Raw genomic sequence first — 13,726 nt, 5'->3', positions numbered from 1 at the left:
CCAAGAAGCTCACTAGTAAGGAGAAAGCGGCTTGGAACAGCTTTGTCGCAGTGGTTCGGGGCTTCCTGGGCAATCACAAGGCCGAAAACTATGTGGAGCTGGTTGAGACTCTGGTGAAGAACTACGGCACAATGGGCTGTAGGATGTCCCTCAGAGTCCATATCCTTGATGCTCATCTTGATAAATTCAAGGAGAACATGGGAGCGTACTCGGAGGAGCAGGGCGAGCGCTTCCACCAGGATATACTGGACCTTGAACGCCGCTACCAAGGACAGTATAACGAGAACATGATGGGAGACTACATTTGGGGGCTGATTCATGAAAGTGATTTACACTATAATCGTAAATCTCGAAAAACTACTCTCTTCTAAATCTTTTGTAGTCATTTTTGTATTACTTTAGTATAAATACATGTTAATTTGGATTCATATGTTGTTTTTTTCTGACTTTATGTGAACGAAAAGACACCCATTCACCCGTTTTCTCATTGGAAATATGTACATTTCAAAATATCACTGTCCTGGTCACAAAAGCAAAGTTTGTGGGGAATAATAGCCATGTTCTATACTTTTGAGGCATAAGCAATTAGGAAATAACACTTACTACCCAGGAACAAAAATTGTGTTACATAGTGTTATCTGTGTGCCAGTAATCCAGTAAGAATGGGTTTGGGTTATGGAGTTGAAACAGTCCAGCAAAATTTTGTACTCTTTCATAAAAAAAAAAAAGAGCCCAGTGTTCATTTACTACATTCCACCATGGTTCTGGACCTTCAGCATTGTCAGATGGCAGATCATCTCTGCATTGCTGCATGTTTGAACCCCTTAAGGTGTATCTTGGGACGCAGAGAAATATATAGTAAGGGATTGATTTATGGTGTTTTTTGCAATTAGACCCGAGTGATTTTTCTGAGTTACTGTAGGTTAGACCCCCAGCAGTTCAGTTTCTTCTTGTTAGTGTTCAAGTTAGACCAGCCAGCTGACACAAAGAGTTAATACAGTAGCAGCACTTATCCCTGTTGACAGGGGCTAAACTCCAGGCATATAATAGTACGCTAATGTCACAAGTCCAGCTGGCTAACAAGCCTTGATTTAATGGTTTTCACAAGACAGCATTTAGTCAGTTATACCCTGTTATATATAGCTTGCCCAGAATAAGCAGCATTTATTTTGTACAGCCAACAGGATTGGTTTCATTTAAAGAGTTTCAAGTGGAGCTGATTGTTAGCATTCTGGTAAGCTGAGTTCTGCAGATTGTTGCAAATGAACTTTGCCCTTTAAAACACGCTCGAGTTTCTTCATGCAGCTTTATAAAACGAGAGAGAGCTGATAATGATGGTCTTGTTCTAATCGCAGCTTTTCAATCCAGTTAAAGGTTTTATAAATGTAATCGAACTTACAGTAACCAGATCTCCTGGCAAGATTTCCTCAATTCACAGCCCTGTGCACTTCGCTCGGGATATCGTCCAGCTCCCCGCTGTGTGCAAGCTGCTGTAGCTGTAAGGTGGGGCTCTCATTAGCTGCTGATGGTGATAAATAGACAGTGTCGTGTGTTTCTACAGAGATGCGGGCCATGCAAAATCTGATCTGTGATGTACATTTTTGTAGCATCTGCAGACTGCTGACTTGCACTGTGAGGGTGGGGGGTCAAGTTTATCAGACAAAGGTATTGTGAAGGTAACTTACTGCATCAGCTGAACGTATCCTCCAACTTATTAAAAAGCAATTCAAATCAAACCTCTAATGTACCTGCAGTGCTGTTCTTTTATGAGTTAGGTGACAGCTGTATTTTGATCCATTTGATTGAATGTTTTCTTTGTGCTGAATTTCAAAGGGTAGCAGGTCAGGTCTTTTTATAGTAAAAGCAATATGGCTTGTCGGACTGAACTGCCCAGTTTCATTAAAACACCTCTGCAGGCGTGTAGACCTTCAGACTGTTCCACTTTATCAGGTGTAAAGCCTGTTTGAGTGTCTGGGGTCTGTCAGGCTTGTTCCGTGTCTCATGCTGGGTCTGCTGTACGCACAGTGAGCCTTCTGAACAGTCTAACCTTGCAGTGGATTCCTTCTAGTCTGTGTCTGTAGGCGTACCAGCAGTATAATCTGAGTGGGATATTATACAGTTCCTATTTAATGTAGTGATAAATTGATTATAGTACCTGCCAGTCTCTTCAGCCCGTACTGTGTACCGCCAAGCTGCAGGCGGGAGGAAATTGTTTCAAACCCCCGCGTTAACTTTCAGGCCATTTTTATTTTAAATGTCTGCATTTTCTGCTTCATTTTCTACGTTGTGACTTCCAAGTATTTTTATGCAGGGCAGCAACTGCTAGAAAATGTCTGCAAAGCCAGCTTTATTTACCACGCAGGGTTCTATTCAGATTAAGAGGCTGTGTGGTCCGGTGGTTGAAGACAAGGGCTTGTAACCAGGAGGTCCCGGGTTCAAATCCCAGCTCACTCACTGAATCACTGTGTGACCCTGAGCATGTCACTGAACCTCCTTGTGCTCTGTCTGTCGGGTGAGGCGTTGTTGTGAGTGACTCTGCAGCTGACACATAGTTCACACACCCTGGTCTCTCTGTAAGTCGCTTTGGATAAAGGCGTCTGCTAAATAAACAAATAAATAATAATAAAAAAAAAAAAAAAAAAAAAACATGTTATTTTTTTTTTTAAATCCTCAATTCCGAGTATCCGCTCACCCCCATACAGAGGTTATGAGGTTTCTTGGTTAGTACAGCTGCACGGTTCCAATAGTAATTGATTGTGGTGGCTCTTCACAAGCCAGACAGAGGCAGCAATAGATCCAGAAATTTAAACAGTCATTCCAGCACTGCAGTATAGGAGCCAGAAATGTCAGTACACTTGGACTCGGAGCCAAATTATAAATAGAGAACCCAGTACTACGGGTCTCCCAGCCAGCAAATCTGCGGGTTAGCGTATGCAGTACAGTATATGCTATAGAGTATAGACAGCTCTGGGGATCTCAGAGTCTGCATATCCAATATATAGAGAGCCTTGTATTGGGGTCTTTCTGGCAGCAAACTCAGTACGATTTTGACACCCCACGCTGGAGAATCTGTGAAATCGGTACAGTCCAGATAACTTGGTACCCAGGCATCTCGGGAATTCTGCTTGTTCTGAGTGAATGTTTCTCTTTGTCGCTGGTTGGCTGCATGCCCAGAGAAGAGGTTCTGAGGTATTTGAAATGTGCGAGGCGGCCCTCTTGTGTTTGGCACAGTGGATCTGAATGTCAGTTCTATAGCAGTGACTCTGCTGGGCTGGCTTTTAAATCTCAATAAACTGTCTTTGTTGGGTGGGGTGGGGTGGTTCCCCTCCTCGTTTTACACAGATTTTTTTCCCCTAAGTTTTGGTTCGAGTGATTGTGCTTCCATAGACCAAACACAGTGCAGTTGTTATGTTAGTTTCTGCAATTTATCTGTCAATTCTTCTACAATTTGTGCAGCTCCCAGTGGAGACTCACTTGAGGATCTAGAGGTCATGTTAGGTAAGCACGGTACTGGCCGCACAAGCCTATTGCATTCCAATGGCAACTGGTCCAGTTTGCTGAGACAGCTGCCTCCCCCGCCCAAAAATGTGTTACTGTTTTGAAAGTCACAGATTTCAATGCTTTGCAGAAGTGGGTCCTAGCCTTGGATCACTAAAAATTTAACTTTTTCAAGGAAAAGATTTGGATAAGTTCCATATGATTGTCTTCAAATATACGCTGAAAGAGCATACTGTAATTTCATCTGAGAGTGGCATTCCTTTAATAGCATGAAAAATGTGTGTAGTTTCAGCTGGATCTGTCCTGATGTGTCCAGGCTGTGTTTACACGGTCTCTCATTAGCCAGCACTGATATGTTGAATAGTTACAGTAGTTTGTACATGTTCGCAATCAAACAGGCCACACTTGCTCAGAAAGTAGCTGACCCAGTTATTCTAAAATGGTTTGCTATTCAGGCGATGGGGGTTTCCAAAGCTGGGCTGGAGAATAGTCTTCTTTGTTTCAGATTGTTGCTGGTAGTCAGGTAGGGCAGAGCTTTAAAGATAATGAGGCTGTCCGGAATGAACTTTTCCCCGTACACCTTGTTTTTGAATGCACTTCGGTACTCGAGGGAACAAAGTGCTCTGTTTCTAACGCATCTTTATAAAATGAATCGCAGTGATCGTCCTGCTTTGCATGGTTCCCGTTCGGAGGCCGGTACACAGTTTGCTTTGAGTTTCCGGAACACGGAGAATCATTCTAAATGGGTGCCCGGTAGGTTAGCCTTTCACCTCTGGAATCCAATCTGGCTCAGGTGGCTGTGCTGCGCTGCACTAGCAATCCAGTCTCTGCATGCAAGGTACCTTGCCTTGTCAACAAGAACGAGACCAAACATTCCAGCCTGCTAAAATCTAATGAGAAACTTGGCTTCCTTTCTCCAGCGGAAGCATTGCTTGTCTCATTTTCTTGCAGAGCAGTTTTAAGTCATGCAGCTGGCACCATTTGGTTCAACCCTCTTATTGCGATCCCTCTCTTACGATGAAAGCTGGCAGCAGCAAGCTTGATTCCTCTCGTAATCAGGTTGTCGGAAGCACTCACTCAGCTGGGCTATTTCAGTCCCTCATTATTAGACAACAGGGAGGAAATTAAAGACAGCCTTATTGACTGCTCTTCCTGTCTCCCAGAGAGTTGAGCTGGTGTAATAGAAGCTTGGTAGTCTTTTACTCTGATCTCTGCATAGTGTGTATAAATGTAAAAAAAATCTTGGTCTTCTGCGAAGGCAAGGGGCATTTTCAAGAACATCTGATACAGGAGGTTGTGGCTTTAGTATTTCTACACCTTCAGTGTTGGCTTATGAGAATAGAAAGGTGGTGGTGTTTTTTTTAGGGGGTTTAAAATACACTTCACACAAGCCCCCATTATTTTTATTGGGCTTGTTTTAAAAGCAAGAAAACCTGATGTAAACCAGCTGATTTTAATCCCTGGAAATGAACACTATTGCTTGTACTGAATAACGGTTTTAATGCGGATGCTTCCCAATGGTTTGTAATGTTTAGATTCAGTTTGCCCTTTGAAGCAGGAGGAACTCATTTTGTACCCTTCTGACGTTTCCTCCTCCTCTCTGTCTCTTCTCCCAGGCTCCACATGTATAACGACCTATAAGAAGACGCCCCCTCCCGTGCCCCCTCGCACCACCTCCAAACCTTTCATTGCGGTGACAGTGCAGAGCAGTACCGAGTCAGCTCAGGACATCTACCTGGACAACCAGGACCGCAAGAGTGAGGCCAACAGCCAATCAGGGCTCAGCAACTCGTCAGACAGCCTCAACAGCACCCGGGCTAACAGCCTGGCTAAGGGCAGGCAGGCCACTCCCCCTGTCGCCACCCCCCGAGAGGTCCCGCCCCACAACAACCCCGCCCTCACGGCCCCCAGAGACACCCAGTATGACACTCTAAAGACTGACAAGGGGACCGTGACCACTGAGGAACCCAGAGCAGAGCTCGTTCCCAAGAGGAAGCTCTCCTCCATCGGCATACAGGTGCATTGCCCCCCCCCCCCCCCCCCCCCCAACAGCTATACGCATCACATGTTTGTTCGGTTCAGCATTAAAGGGTTCGCATAGGAAAATGTACAGTAACAGGTTCCTGGTTTTCAGGGTGTAGTGGTGTCTTTGACAGGAGAGATGTCTTGGCTGCTCTTTGTCTGATATTGCATGCAATTTTAAACGCAGTGCTGCACAACTCAGACAATAAGCTTGTTTCATTGATTCTCCTCCCTCCCTGGTCTTGTCTTTCCACCCTGCAGCTAAAGCCTTTGTTTACCACACACAGAAAATCAAGGACACGGGCATATTTAAAAAAGTTATGAGGACAGAGTGTGCTGTTCATGCTGCCTTGCTCTTATTTTCCATTTACAGAGATTTCTCTCGAGACCATGAGCTAGAAAAGATGGTATAATTACAACTATTAGACCTCAATGTGGGTGTTTTTGAATGGTTGATCGGGAATAGAAAAAGCTGACTGACTTACTGGGACTTGTTGTTTTACAGTGACACTAAACCATGAAGTTCTCATATTTTAGTATGCTTGCTATTCGATACTGTCCTGTGATTAATGATCATATACTAGTTTGGTTTCCACAGGCACTAATCCATCACTGTGCTATACCTGCCTTGTGGTTAGATAAAGATGGCTAATTCTGCTCATCGATTGACAGGTGGACTGCATTCAGCAAGTCCAGAGAGAGGAACTCCCACCCTTAACCAGGTTCCAGTCAATCGGAGTGCAGGTGGAAGACAGCTGGCAGTGAGTGACATCCCTTCAATCTCTATCTGTGGGGTCACGTCCCAGTATATGCGTTCATATGTACCTACTAAGTTCCATAGCCAGGGTGGGGCTCAGGCTAAAGAAGTCAAGATGACTGTCAAGGTCACACACAGGCAATCGGCGTGAGCCCGTGAGGGAGCCCCGCTTAGTCTTTTCTCAGACCAGTAGCCTGCACCTCCGTTTTGTGTCGTGTAGGTAACGTGTGCACTCTGCATCGATTCCAAAGCATTGTTTCTATTGATTGCTGTTGAAACTGGATCAGGACTTTGATAAATGTTATTTGCTGATTTGCTGATATTGTCCGAGATGCACTTCAATTGCAATACAATTCCATGAGGTTCCCAGGATTTACAGAGATATGTATTTACATGTCATCTCTGAACCAGTCCCTCACTTTCTCTGCGGCCTGTTGGACTGCACTGTTCCCACTCATCTTTCTCGTGGAGGGAGGTGAAGTCAGGTCTGCATGCTACAAACTGTTTCCTGACATCCTTACCCAGTGAAAGGGTATCGTCTTGATATCAAACCGTTTTTGAAGCATTAGCTGATATCTTAGGTAGCCTGGCTATTTGACATGAGAAGTGGAATAGGGATTAAGTGGCGTAGTCTCTAGTGGCCGGGGATATAGCAGAGCTTTATGCACCCTGATGTTTCGACGTTCCGACATCTTTGTAAAGTCCCATTGCTACAAAAAAAAATATTATGGTTTGTATTCAATGAAACCTAGCTCAGGAAATTTGAAACTGGGGAGCCATTTCATGTTGCCATTATCTTGTCTTTTTTAGTTCTAATCCCCTGTCAGAATATGCTATTACATGGAGGGCTCCATAACAACACAATGAAGTCCCTCCAACTGTTTGTTTTTCACAGGCAAAGCCGCTCCAGCAGCATGACATCCAAGCAGGAGACAGACTCCAACATGCAAAACCTCAGCAATTGCAAGTCCTCTGACAAAGGGACGGGCACCAGCAGCCAATCGGTGGAGTGTTCCACGCAAGGCAGTGGCGATGGTGAGGGCGGGGGCAAGGGCAAGGCTGGGCCCACGCGGCAACTGTCCAATTGTATGGGCACGCGGAGCAGCAGCTCCTCCTTCTCGGAGAGTCTGGACCCTGCCCTAGATCCATCATCCCTGCCCCCGCCGGACCCCTGGCTGGAGACGGGGAGCAGCGGCGCCCCCAGCGGGCCGGCTCAGCCCGGCGCACCCACCTGCCGCCGAGATGGCTACTGGTTCCTCAAGCTGCTGCAGGCAGAGGCTGAGCGCATGGAGGGGTGGTGCCAGCAGATGAACCAGGAGACTAAAGAGAACCAGCTCTCCGAGGAAGGTAAGAACTGAGAGCAAACTGACAGACAGGGTTGAAGTCACGGCTGAACCTCGGGGACTAATCAGATGGCTGGTCAGTGAAGTTAGTTAGTACTAGTGTATAGTATAATTGTGATCTTCAGATTAACCCTTAAATGTGGTGGAAGGAGGGTATGATTATTCTGTTCCCAGTCTTAGCCCAGGGCGTTTTATTTAGTTAATATTTTTACTATTCTTGTAACATTGCTTATTTTGAATTGGCAAGTTACACACTGGACGTGCAAAGCTTTCATGTATTCTGTAGCATCTCCACCCCACCCCCACCCCAGGAAAATCAAGCTTTTAATGTGTGAAAACTAGGAACAAGCTAGCAGGTACACAATCGGTTTTTGACAAGTTTTGTAGCATTAACTGTTTTTTAGCTTTTCACCAAAAAAACAAAAAAAAAAAGATTTTTGCTCCTTACTAAAATGTCTTAAGTTGTTGGCCTCTTTGTGACTCTGAACTGAGAAAGTTCTTGGTTTATTTGGGGGCCTCCTTTTGACTAACCAGAGCCAGCATTACAATGGTTGGCGGCACAGAACGAGTCAGGCCATTGTACGTTTCCATAGCAACCAGTGTATAAGCATATACAGAAGACCAATTCTGTTACTGGACAGCAGCTCTGAGCCAGCATTACTCCGTGTTAATGGATGTCACATGGGTTCTGGCAGTGGCTAGGTGGAGTCTGTACAACTGACTGAGCCCAGTGCTGTTTTTGCTTGAGCATTGTATATAGCAACAGTTGCTATCCCCATGTTCAATCAAGCAGCTTGCAGTCTGTGAAGGACAGTTGATCTCATTTACAGTGGGGGCAGGGCAATTGAGAAAACAATCGAAGGAGCAGGGGAAAGCCAGCTCTTGCCAGCTTGACTTGACAGTGTGGTCAATGGAAGACTGTCTGTGTTAAGAGCCTAGCATGAGTCTGCATTGTTCTGTGGGTTGCGTCATTCTAAATAACTGTGTGATTGTCTGGCAGGCAGGGTGAGGGAATGGAGTAAGATCTATGGCCTGGGAGTCACTGTGACATTCTGCCCTACACTCCCAAGCTTCAATGTCTGGGTGTTTGTTATTCTATGTCAAGTCCTCTGTTTGTGATAGGGTTGTGATCCATTTATTTCATGCAGTATTTATTGTGGATTCTGCCATGGTGCATTGTGTAAATAAATCAAGGAAGCCAGTGAATGCAGCTGAAGTTCCTGGGTCAGACTGGGATGAGTTTATTCCACCAGTGTTTAGGTGGGGTGTAAGGTTCCAGCATTGTGGCTTATCTACTCATCCACCTGTCTGCTGTCTGTTCACAGTCCTGGGGAAGATCCGCAGCGCAGTGGGCAGTGCACAGCTTCTCATATCGAAGAAATTCCAGCAGTTCAGAGGGCTGTGTGAACAAAACATGGTGAGTAGCTGCATCTCCCAACATGAAGCCATGTGTAACCATCCACCCTGTGACCGCTGTCTGTCAAACTATAAACTTCAATTGAATGCAGCTCTTGATCTCTATGGAGTTGCCTAGGTTCACATAAGGTGGACCCCCATCCCTGACTTCAAAACACAGGTGTCTGCTGCATGCTTTTTGCGACTGTCTGCAGGTTCAGCCAGACTTTTTAGGATCTAATCCTTCGGGAGACAGACAGGATTACAAGAGTATACAACCTGGCTGCTCCCTCAGGCGCAAAATGCTTCTCTCTAACTCCATAGGAGAACCATCTTCTCCATTTTACTCTTACTTCTGCTCTGCAGTTAGCTAGTTCAGTCACAATTTTAAAACAGTCCCACTGCCTTTATTTGTCTTCAAATAAAGTAAGTTCTCTTAAACCTACCAGAAGCGAAGGCAGCATTTTTAATGTCTCTAGATAAAGCATTCCAGCTACATGCAGAGCAAGGTTGGGTCAGTTTCAGTTTTTCAGTTCCAATTCCTATTCCCATTTGAATCAGTTCCAACACGGCATTGATCAGAATTGCAATTACCAGCATTCTGTTTTTAAAATGAGCTTCTCACAGTAGCAACACATTATTTCAATTGAAGTCACTGCTAGTCAATTCAGTTGGCTTTCAATGAAAGCAGTTGCACAATCACAACCGTTATTGTCACTAAAATATCCATTGGTATTGGGAGTTGATTTTTAAAAAGGAATTGACCCCAACCCTACAGGTAAGATATGGAGTATGGTGAAAAGGTAGTGGCTGAACGAGCCAGAACGTTAGTCTTCTGGATGGACTTGGTCTGATCTTTATTGATCAAGTGTTTTTGAAGTGAAGGTGCAGAGTAAGTTCTGATTGTGTTTGCTGCCTCTCCCCTCCTGGCAGAATGCGAACGCAAACCCGCGGCCCACTGCACAGGACCTGGCAGGCTTCTGGGACCTGCTCCAGCTCTCCATCGAGGACATCAGCATGAAGTTCGACGAGCTCTACCACCTGAAGACCAACGACTGGCAGCTTGTCGAGTCGCCGGACAGGAAGGTACTGCAGCGCACTGAGGCCCTGTCCCCCGGCCGGGGTAGGGAACTCAACATACTTCTACTGCCCGGGTAGCATCCCTTCCCATCCGCTCCTGGAGAAGCGGAGAAATTTATTCGAGGGAGTCCCTTTGAGCATGCATGACCATTACCAAAGAGGCCCTGTCAGTGTTAGATAGATAGATATAGATATAAAGGAAAGATCTGTCTATCTATCTATATCTCTATCCCTCTCTCACCCCTTGTTGGGTGCAAACCTAACAATAAGCATGATTGTGACTGATAAAGTGATTTGCGGTTTGATGTTTGATTTGTGTTTTAAATTGAATCTGTGTTTGGGAGTTATGTGTTTTTTTTTTTCAGTTTTATCAGTAATGGTTTAAAAAAAAAAAGATGTTATAATGTTTTAAAAACTGGAAAATAAATCTCCATAAAGATTTCTAAATCTAGACTATCTGCTATCGATACAAAATTAACTAAACTGAGCATGGCGCGTGCATTAACTTTAACCAGCCTGGCTGTAATATGTGTCCTATCTGCCCTCCCCTTCCCACTGTCTCAGGAAGGGAAAAAGCAGCCCCCCCCAGTGCCAAAGAAACCCTCCAAGCCGAAGCCAGCAGCTAGCCGAGAGAAGGGAGACTCGTCGGTGGACAAGCAGAGGCAGGAGGCTCGCAAGCGGCTGATGGCAGCCAAGCGGGCAGCATCGGTGCGGCAGAACTCTGCTACGGAGAGCGCCGACAGCATCGAGATCTACGTTCCAGAGGCACAGACCCGTCTCTGAGCCCCGCCCCTGCCACGTGAACCCACCACCGAGCCAACGATCGGCAGCGTTACCCATGGAACCGAGGAGGAGGCTGGACCTCGTGGCAGCAAAAAAATAATAATTCTACAGAGGACATTTAAAAACAGATTGTGGCTCTCCTGTCATGAAGCTGCCATGAAAACCTCAACAGACTTCATTATTATATCTGCTAAACTAAACTACGATATCAAACTGTCTTAATGTTATAATATCTCGGATAAGAGTTCCTCTACCGCTCAGACTTAAGCATCAATGCCCCCCTCACATCTGTGCACGCCTGTACCTGTTGACACCCCCCCCCACACAGACAAACACACACACACACACTCCTCCACCACTAACCGCAGTCTACTCCAGGTCTTTCCATTACTTTGTGTTTCCGCATGACAGTCTTTAGGCACACCTTCTGGTCACCTGCAAACCTGGATCAGGTAGTTTTTTAGTTTCTTTAAAGCGTTTTGGGTTTTTTTTGAGTGGGACTGAAAGAGGTCAGGAATAGCAGAAATGTCTGACAGACTTGTGGGACATACAAGATCATACGTACAAGATGTGAGCTTTGGTCGCTCCTGGTTTTTATATTTGTTATGGACATAGCCAGTTATGTATACAGAATGCGCTGTACGTGTGTTTTGCAACGTGTAGAAAACGCATTTTCTATGCATGTGTGGCTTTCTGTCGTATTGCCACACCTGCTCTTTTCACATCACCCACCCACCCCCCAGGTCATAAATTGCAGTTTGGCAAGAATGGAATTTTCGCTGGAGTATAGAGTGAATAAGGGTTATTACAAGTGTGCTAAATTAATGTGGGGAGGATAAAAACAGCTTTGGCAAGAGCAGATTTGGTACACATGTCTGAGAGAAGGGCATCAATACATGCAGTCAAATCAAGGGATATTTGTTTGAGGATGATCCTTGCCTGGCAGGTTTTGTGTGGTTATTTGATTTCCGGGACAGTTTCTTCTCTTTCTCTGGCTGTCTTAATAGAAACCGTATTAAACATTCAGGAACAAACTGCAACGTCGTCATGAGGCACAAACTCATCGTTCAATGCTAGACTAAACTTGTCCTCTTCATGAGTGTGTATGTGGGCTGAAAAATACACCGTTTAATTAGACCGCTGCTTTAAGAATACACATTTAAATATACAATATGAATGTCTGTACATACAATATTTAAAATGTTCCCATTTTCAATCCTGCGCCAGATGAAATCCTTTGGAAATATACAAGACTTTGCCAGCCAGGAATAATCTTCAAGGACTAAGACACACCTGTCTCTCTGTGAGTTTGCATACTGTATGCTGATAGTATTTTTATGAATGTGTAATGTGACCACTAGTCAAGCCTAGCTGGAGTTTCCTGTGGAGATTGCTCCCCTGCTGGCTATCCGTCAGCACTGTGTTGGAACCTCCCTGTTCTGTGCTGAAATTCTCAATAAAGGGGAAACACTATAGGCTTTTTAATCCTTTTAATGCATGGCGACCTCGTATGTGGATGGATTTAAAAAAAAAAAATTAAATTCTAGCCTTTATGTGGGAAACGAATGCTTTGAGGATGACATTTTTTGCCCATATAAAGCTAAATATATTGTTATTATTATCGAGGACTGAAAGAATCAACAACAGCCTCCCCCTCCCCCCGACAATGGCAGCAGCTTCAATGAGCCACTGGAAGTCATTACTGAGGCGTTGAGCACAGTGCATGGGAGGCTTTTTGATGTATCATTCCTATTGGTTTCTTACAATGGATAGTCCTTGTGATGTTCAAATGAGACAGATTGTACACACTTGTGGAAACCCAGCAGCTTTATCTTGAAGCAGAAGGGGGGGGGGCCAGAACAGTTTTTTGCACTAGCCAGATCCTAATATAACCGGACCCATGAACTAAGTCCGCTGTAACCCCATGCCGTGAGCCCTGAAGATCATTATATATAATTCCAGTGCCAATGTTTGATTGTTCACACCTACCCCAAAACATGATTCCTGGAATGCAGACAGCCAATAGTACAGCCCTAGTGGCTTGTGTATGCTGGAAATCAATGCAGATTTAAAAAACATGACGTGTGAACATTGTGACAACAAAAATATGAACTGGATTAGCGCCTAGGATATGAATTGAGAAAGTGCTGTAAAGCAGTGCTTGGTTATAAATGAACAGGACCTGGTTAGAACAAAGACCTAAGTTGGCCTCTGGGAGGTGATGTTTTACATATTGGTTCTCTCCATTTTTATTATGTAGTGAAGGCCATATTCCAGCTTCCATTCAAACAGTAGGGAGGAGATTGTCTATGTGATGTACATGTCCACCTGTGAATTAAAGGGTTAAATGAATAGCCAACCCAGAGTACTTTTGAAGTCTGCTGAAAAAATGAAACAAATGGTGTCCTGAAAGCCTGTGTCTTTACAATATTAGTCTATATAGATGTGAAGTTGCTGGGTTTAGTTTAAAATGTGCTGGAGAGAAAGGGACAGACAGATCTAGAGTGAGGTGCATTGAATATTTTACAGGGAGTGGCACCCACACTGTTCCACTTCATCAGAACATCATTACACATCATTGCTGCAGCTCCTGCATCTGTTCACATTGAAGGAAACTCCGCTGATTTTATTGCAGCACTGAACAACACTCTAAACACAGTTCAAAAGGGACAAGAGGTATTAGCCTAGATAGCAACTGGTAATACCATGTCCTTCAAAAAAAACAATGCAACTTTTTTCAGCTGGTGGACTGTCTGACTTTTTGACTTTTCCATTCCCTTCCTGTGTTTCCATTGGAATTTGTTTTCAGTATATTGCTCCCACTATACTTGAAAAAGCTGGTACGACA

At 44.6% G+C, this 13,726-nt stretch overlaps 1 protein-coding gene across 4 annotated transcripts in view; it reads left to right on the top strand.

Moving 5' to 3' along the window:
• Positions 1–13,273, top strand: part of LOC121319376 (disks large-associated protein 4-like) — a 108,100-nt gene extending 94,827 nt beyond the window's left edge. For all 4 annotated transcript variants that reach the window (XM_041256758.1, XM_041256759.1, XM_041256761.1 and 1 more), the window contains 6 exons: positions 5,115–5,515; positions 6,193–6,281; positions 7,173–7,624; positions 8,946–9,037; positions 9,949–10,101; positions 10,660–13,273. In XM_041256758.1, coding sequence (XP_041112692.1) covers positions 5,115–5,515; positions 6,193–6,281; positions 7,173–7,624; positions 8,946–9,037; positions 9,949–10,101; positions 10,660–10,878 — 1,406 coding nt within the window. In that variant the 3' untranslated portion in view covers positions 10,879–13,273. The remainder of the gene's footprint in view (positions 1–5,114; positions 5,516–6,192; positions 6,282–7,172; positions 7,625–8,945; positions 9,038–9,948; positions 10,102–10,659) is intronic.
• Positions 13,274–13,726: the final 453 nt, after the last annotated feature.

Source organism: Polyodon spathula, chromosome 8 (genome assembly GCF_017654505.1).
Source record: "Polyodon spathula isolate WHYD16114869_AA chromosome 8, ASM1765450v1, whole genome shotgun sequence".
NCBI lineage: Eukaryota > Metazoa > Chordata > Actinopteri > Acipenseriformes > Polyodontidae > Polyodon > Polyodon spathula.
The sequence above is the reverse complement of the archived record's forward strand: the minus strand, read 5'-3'. Positions and strand labels throughout refer to the sequence as shown.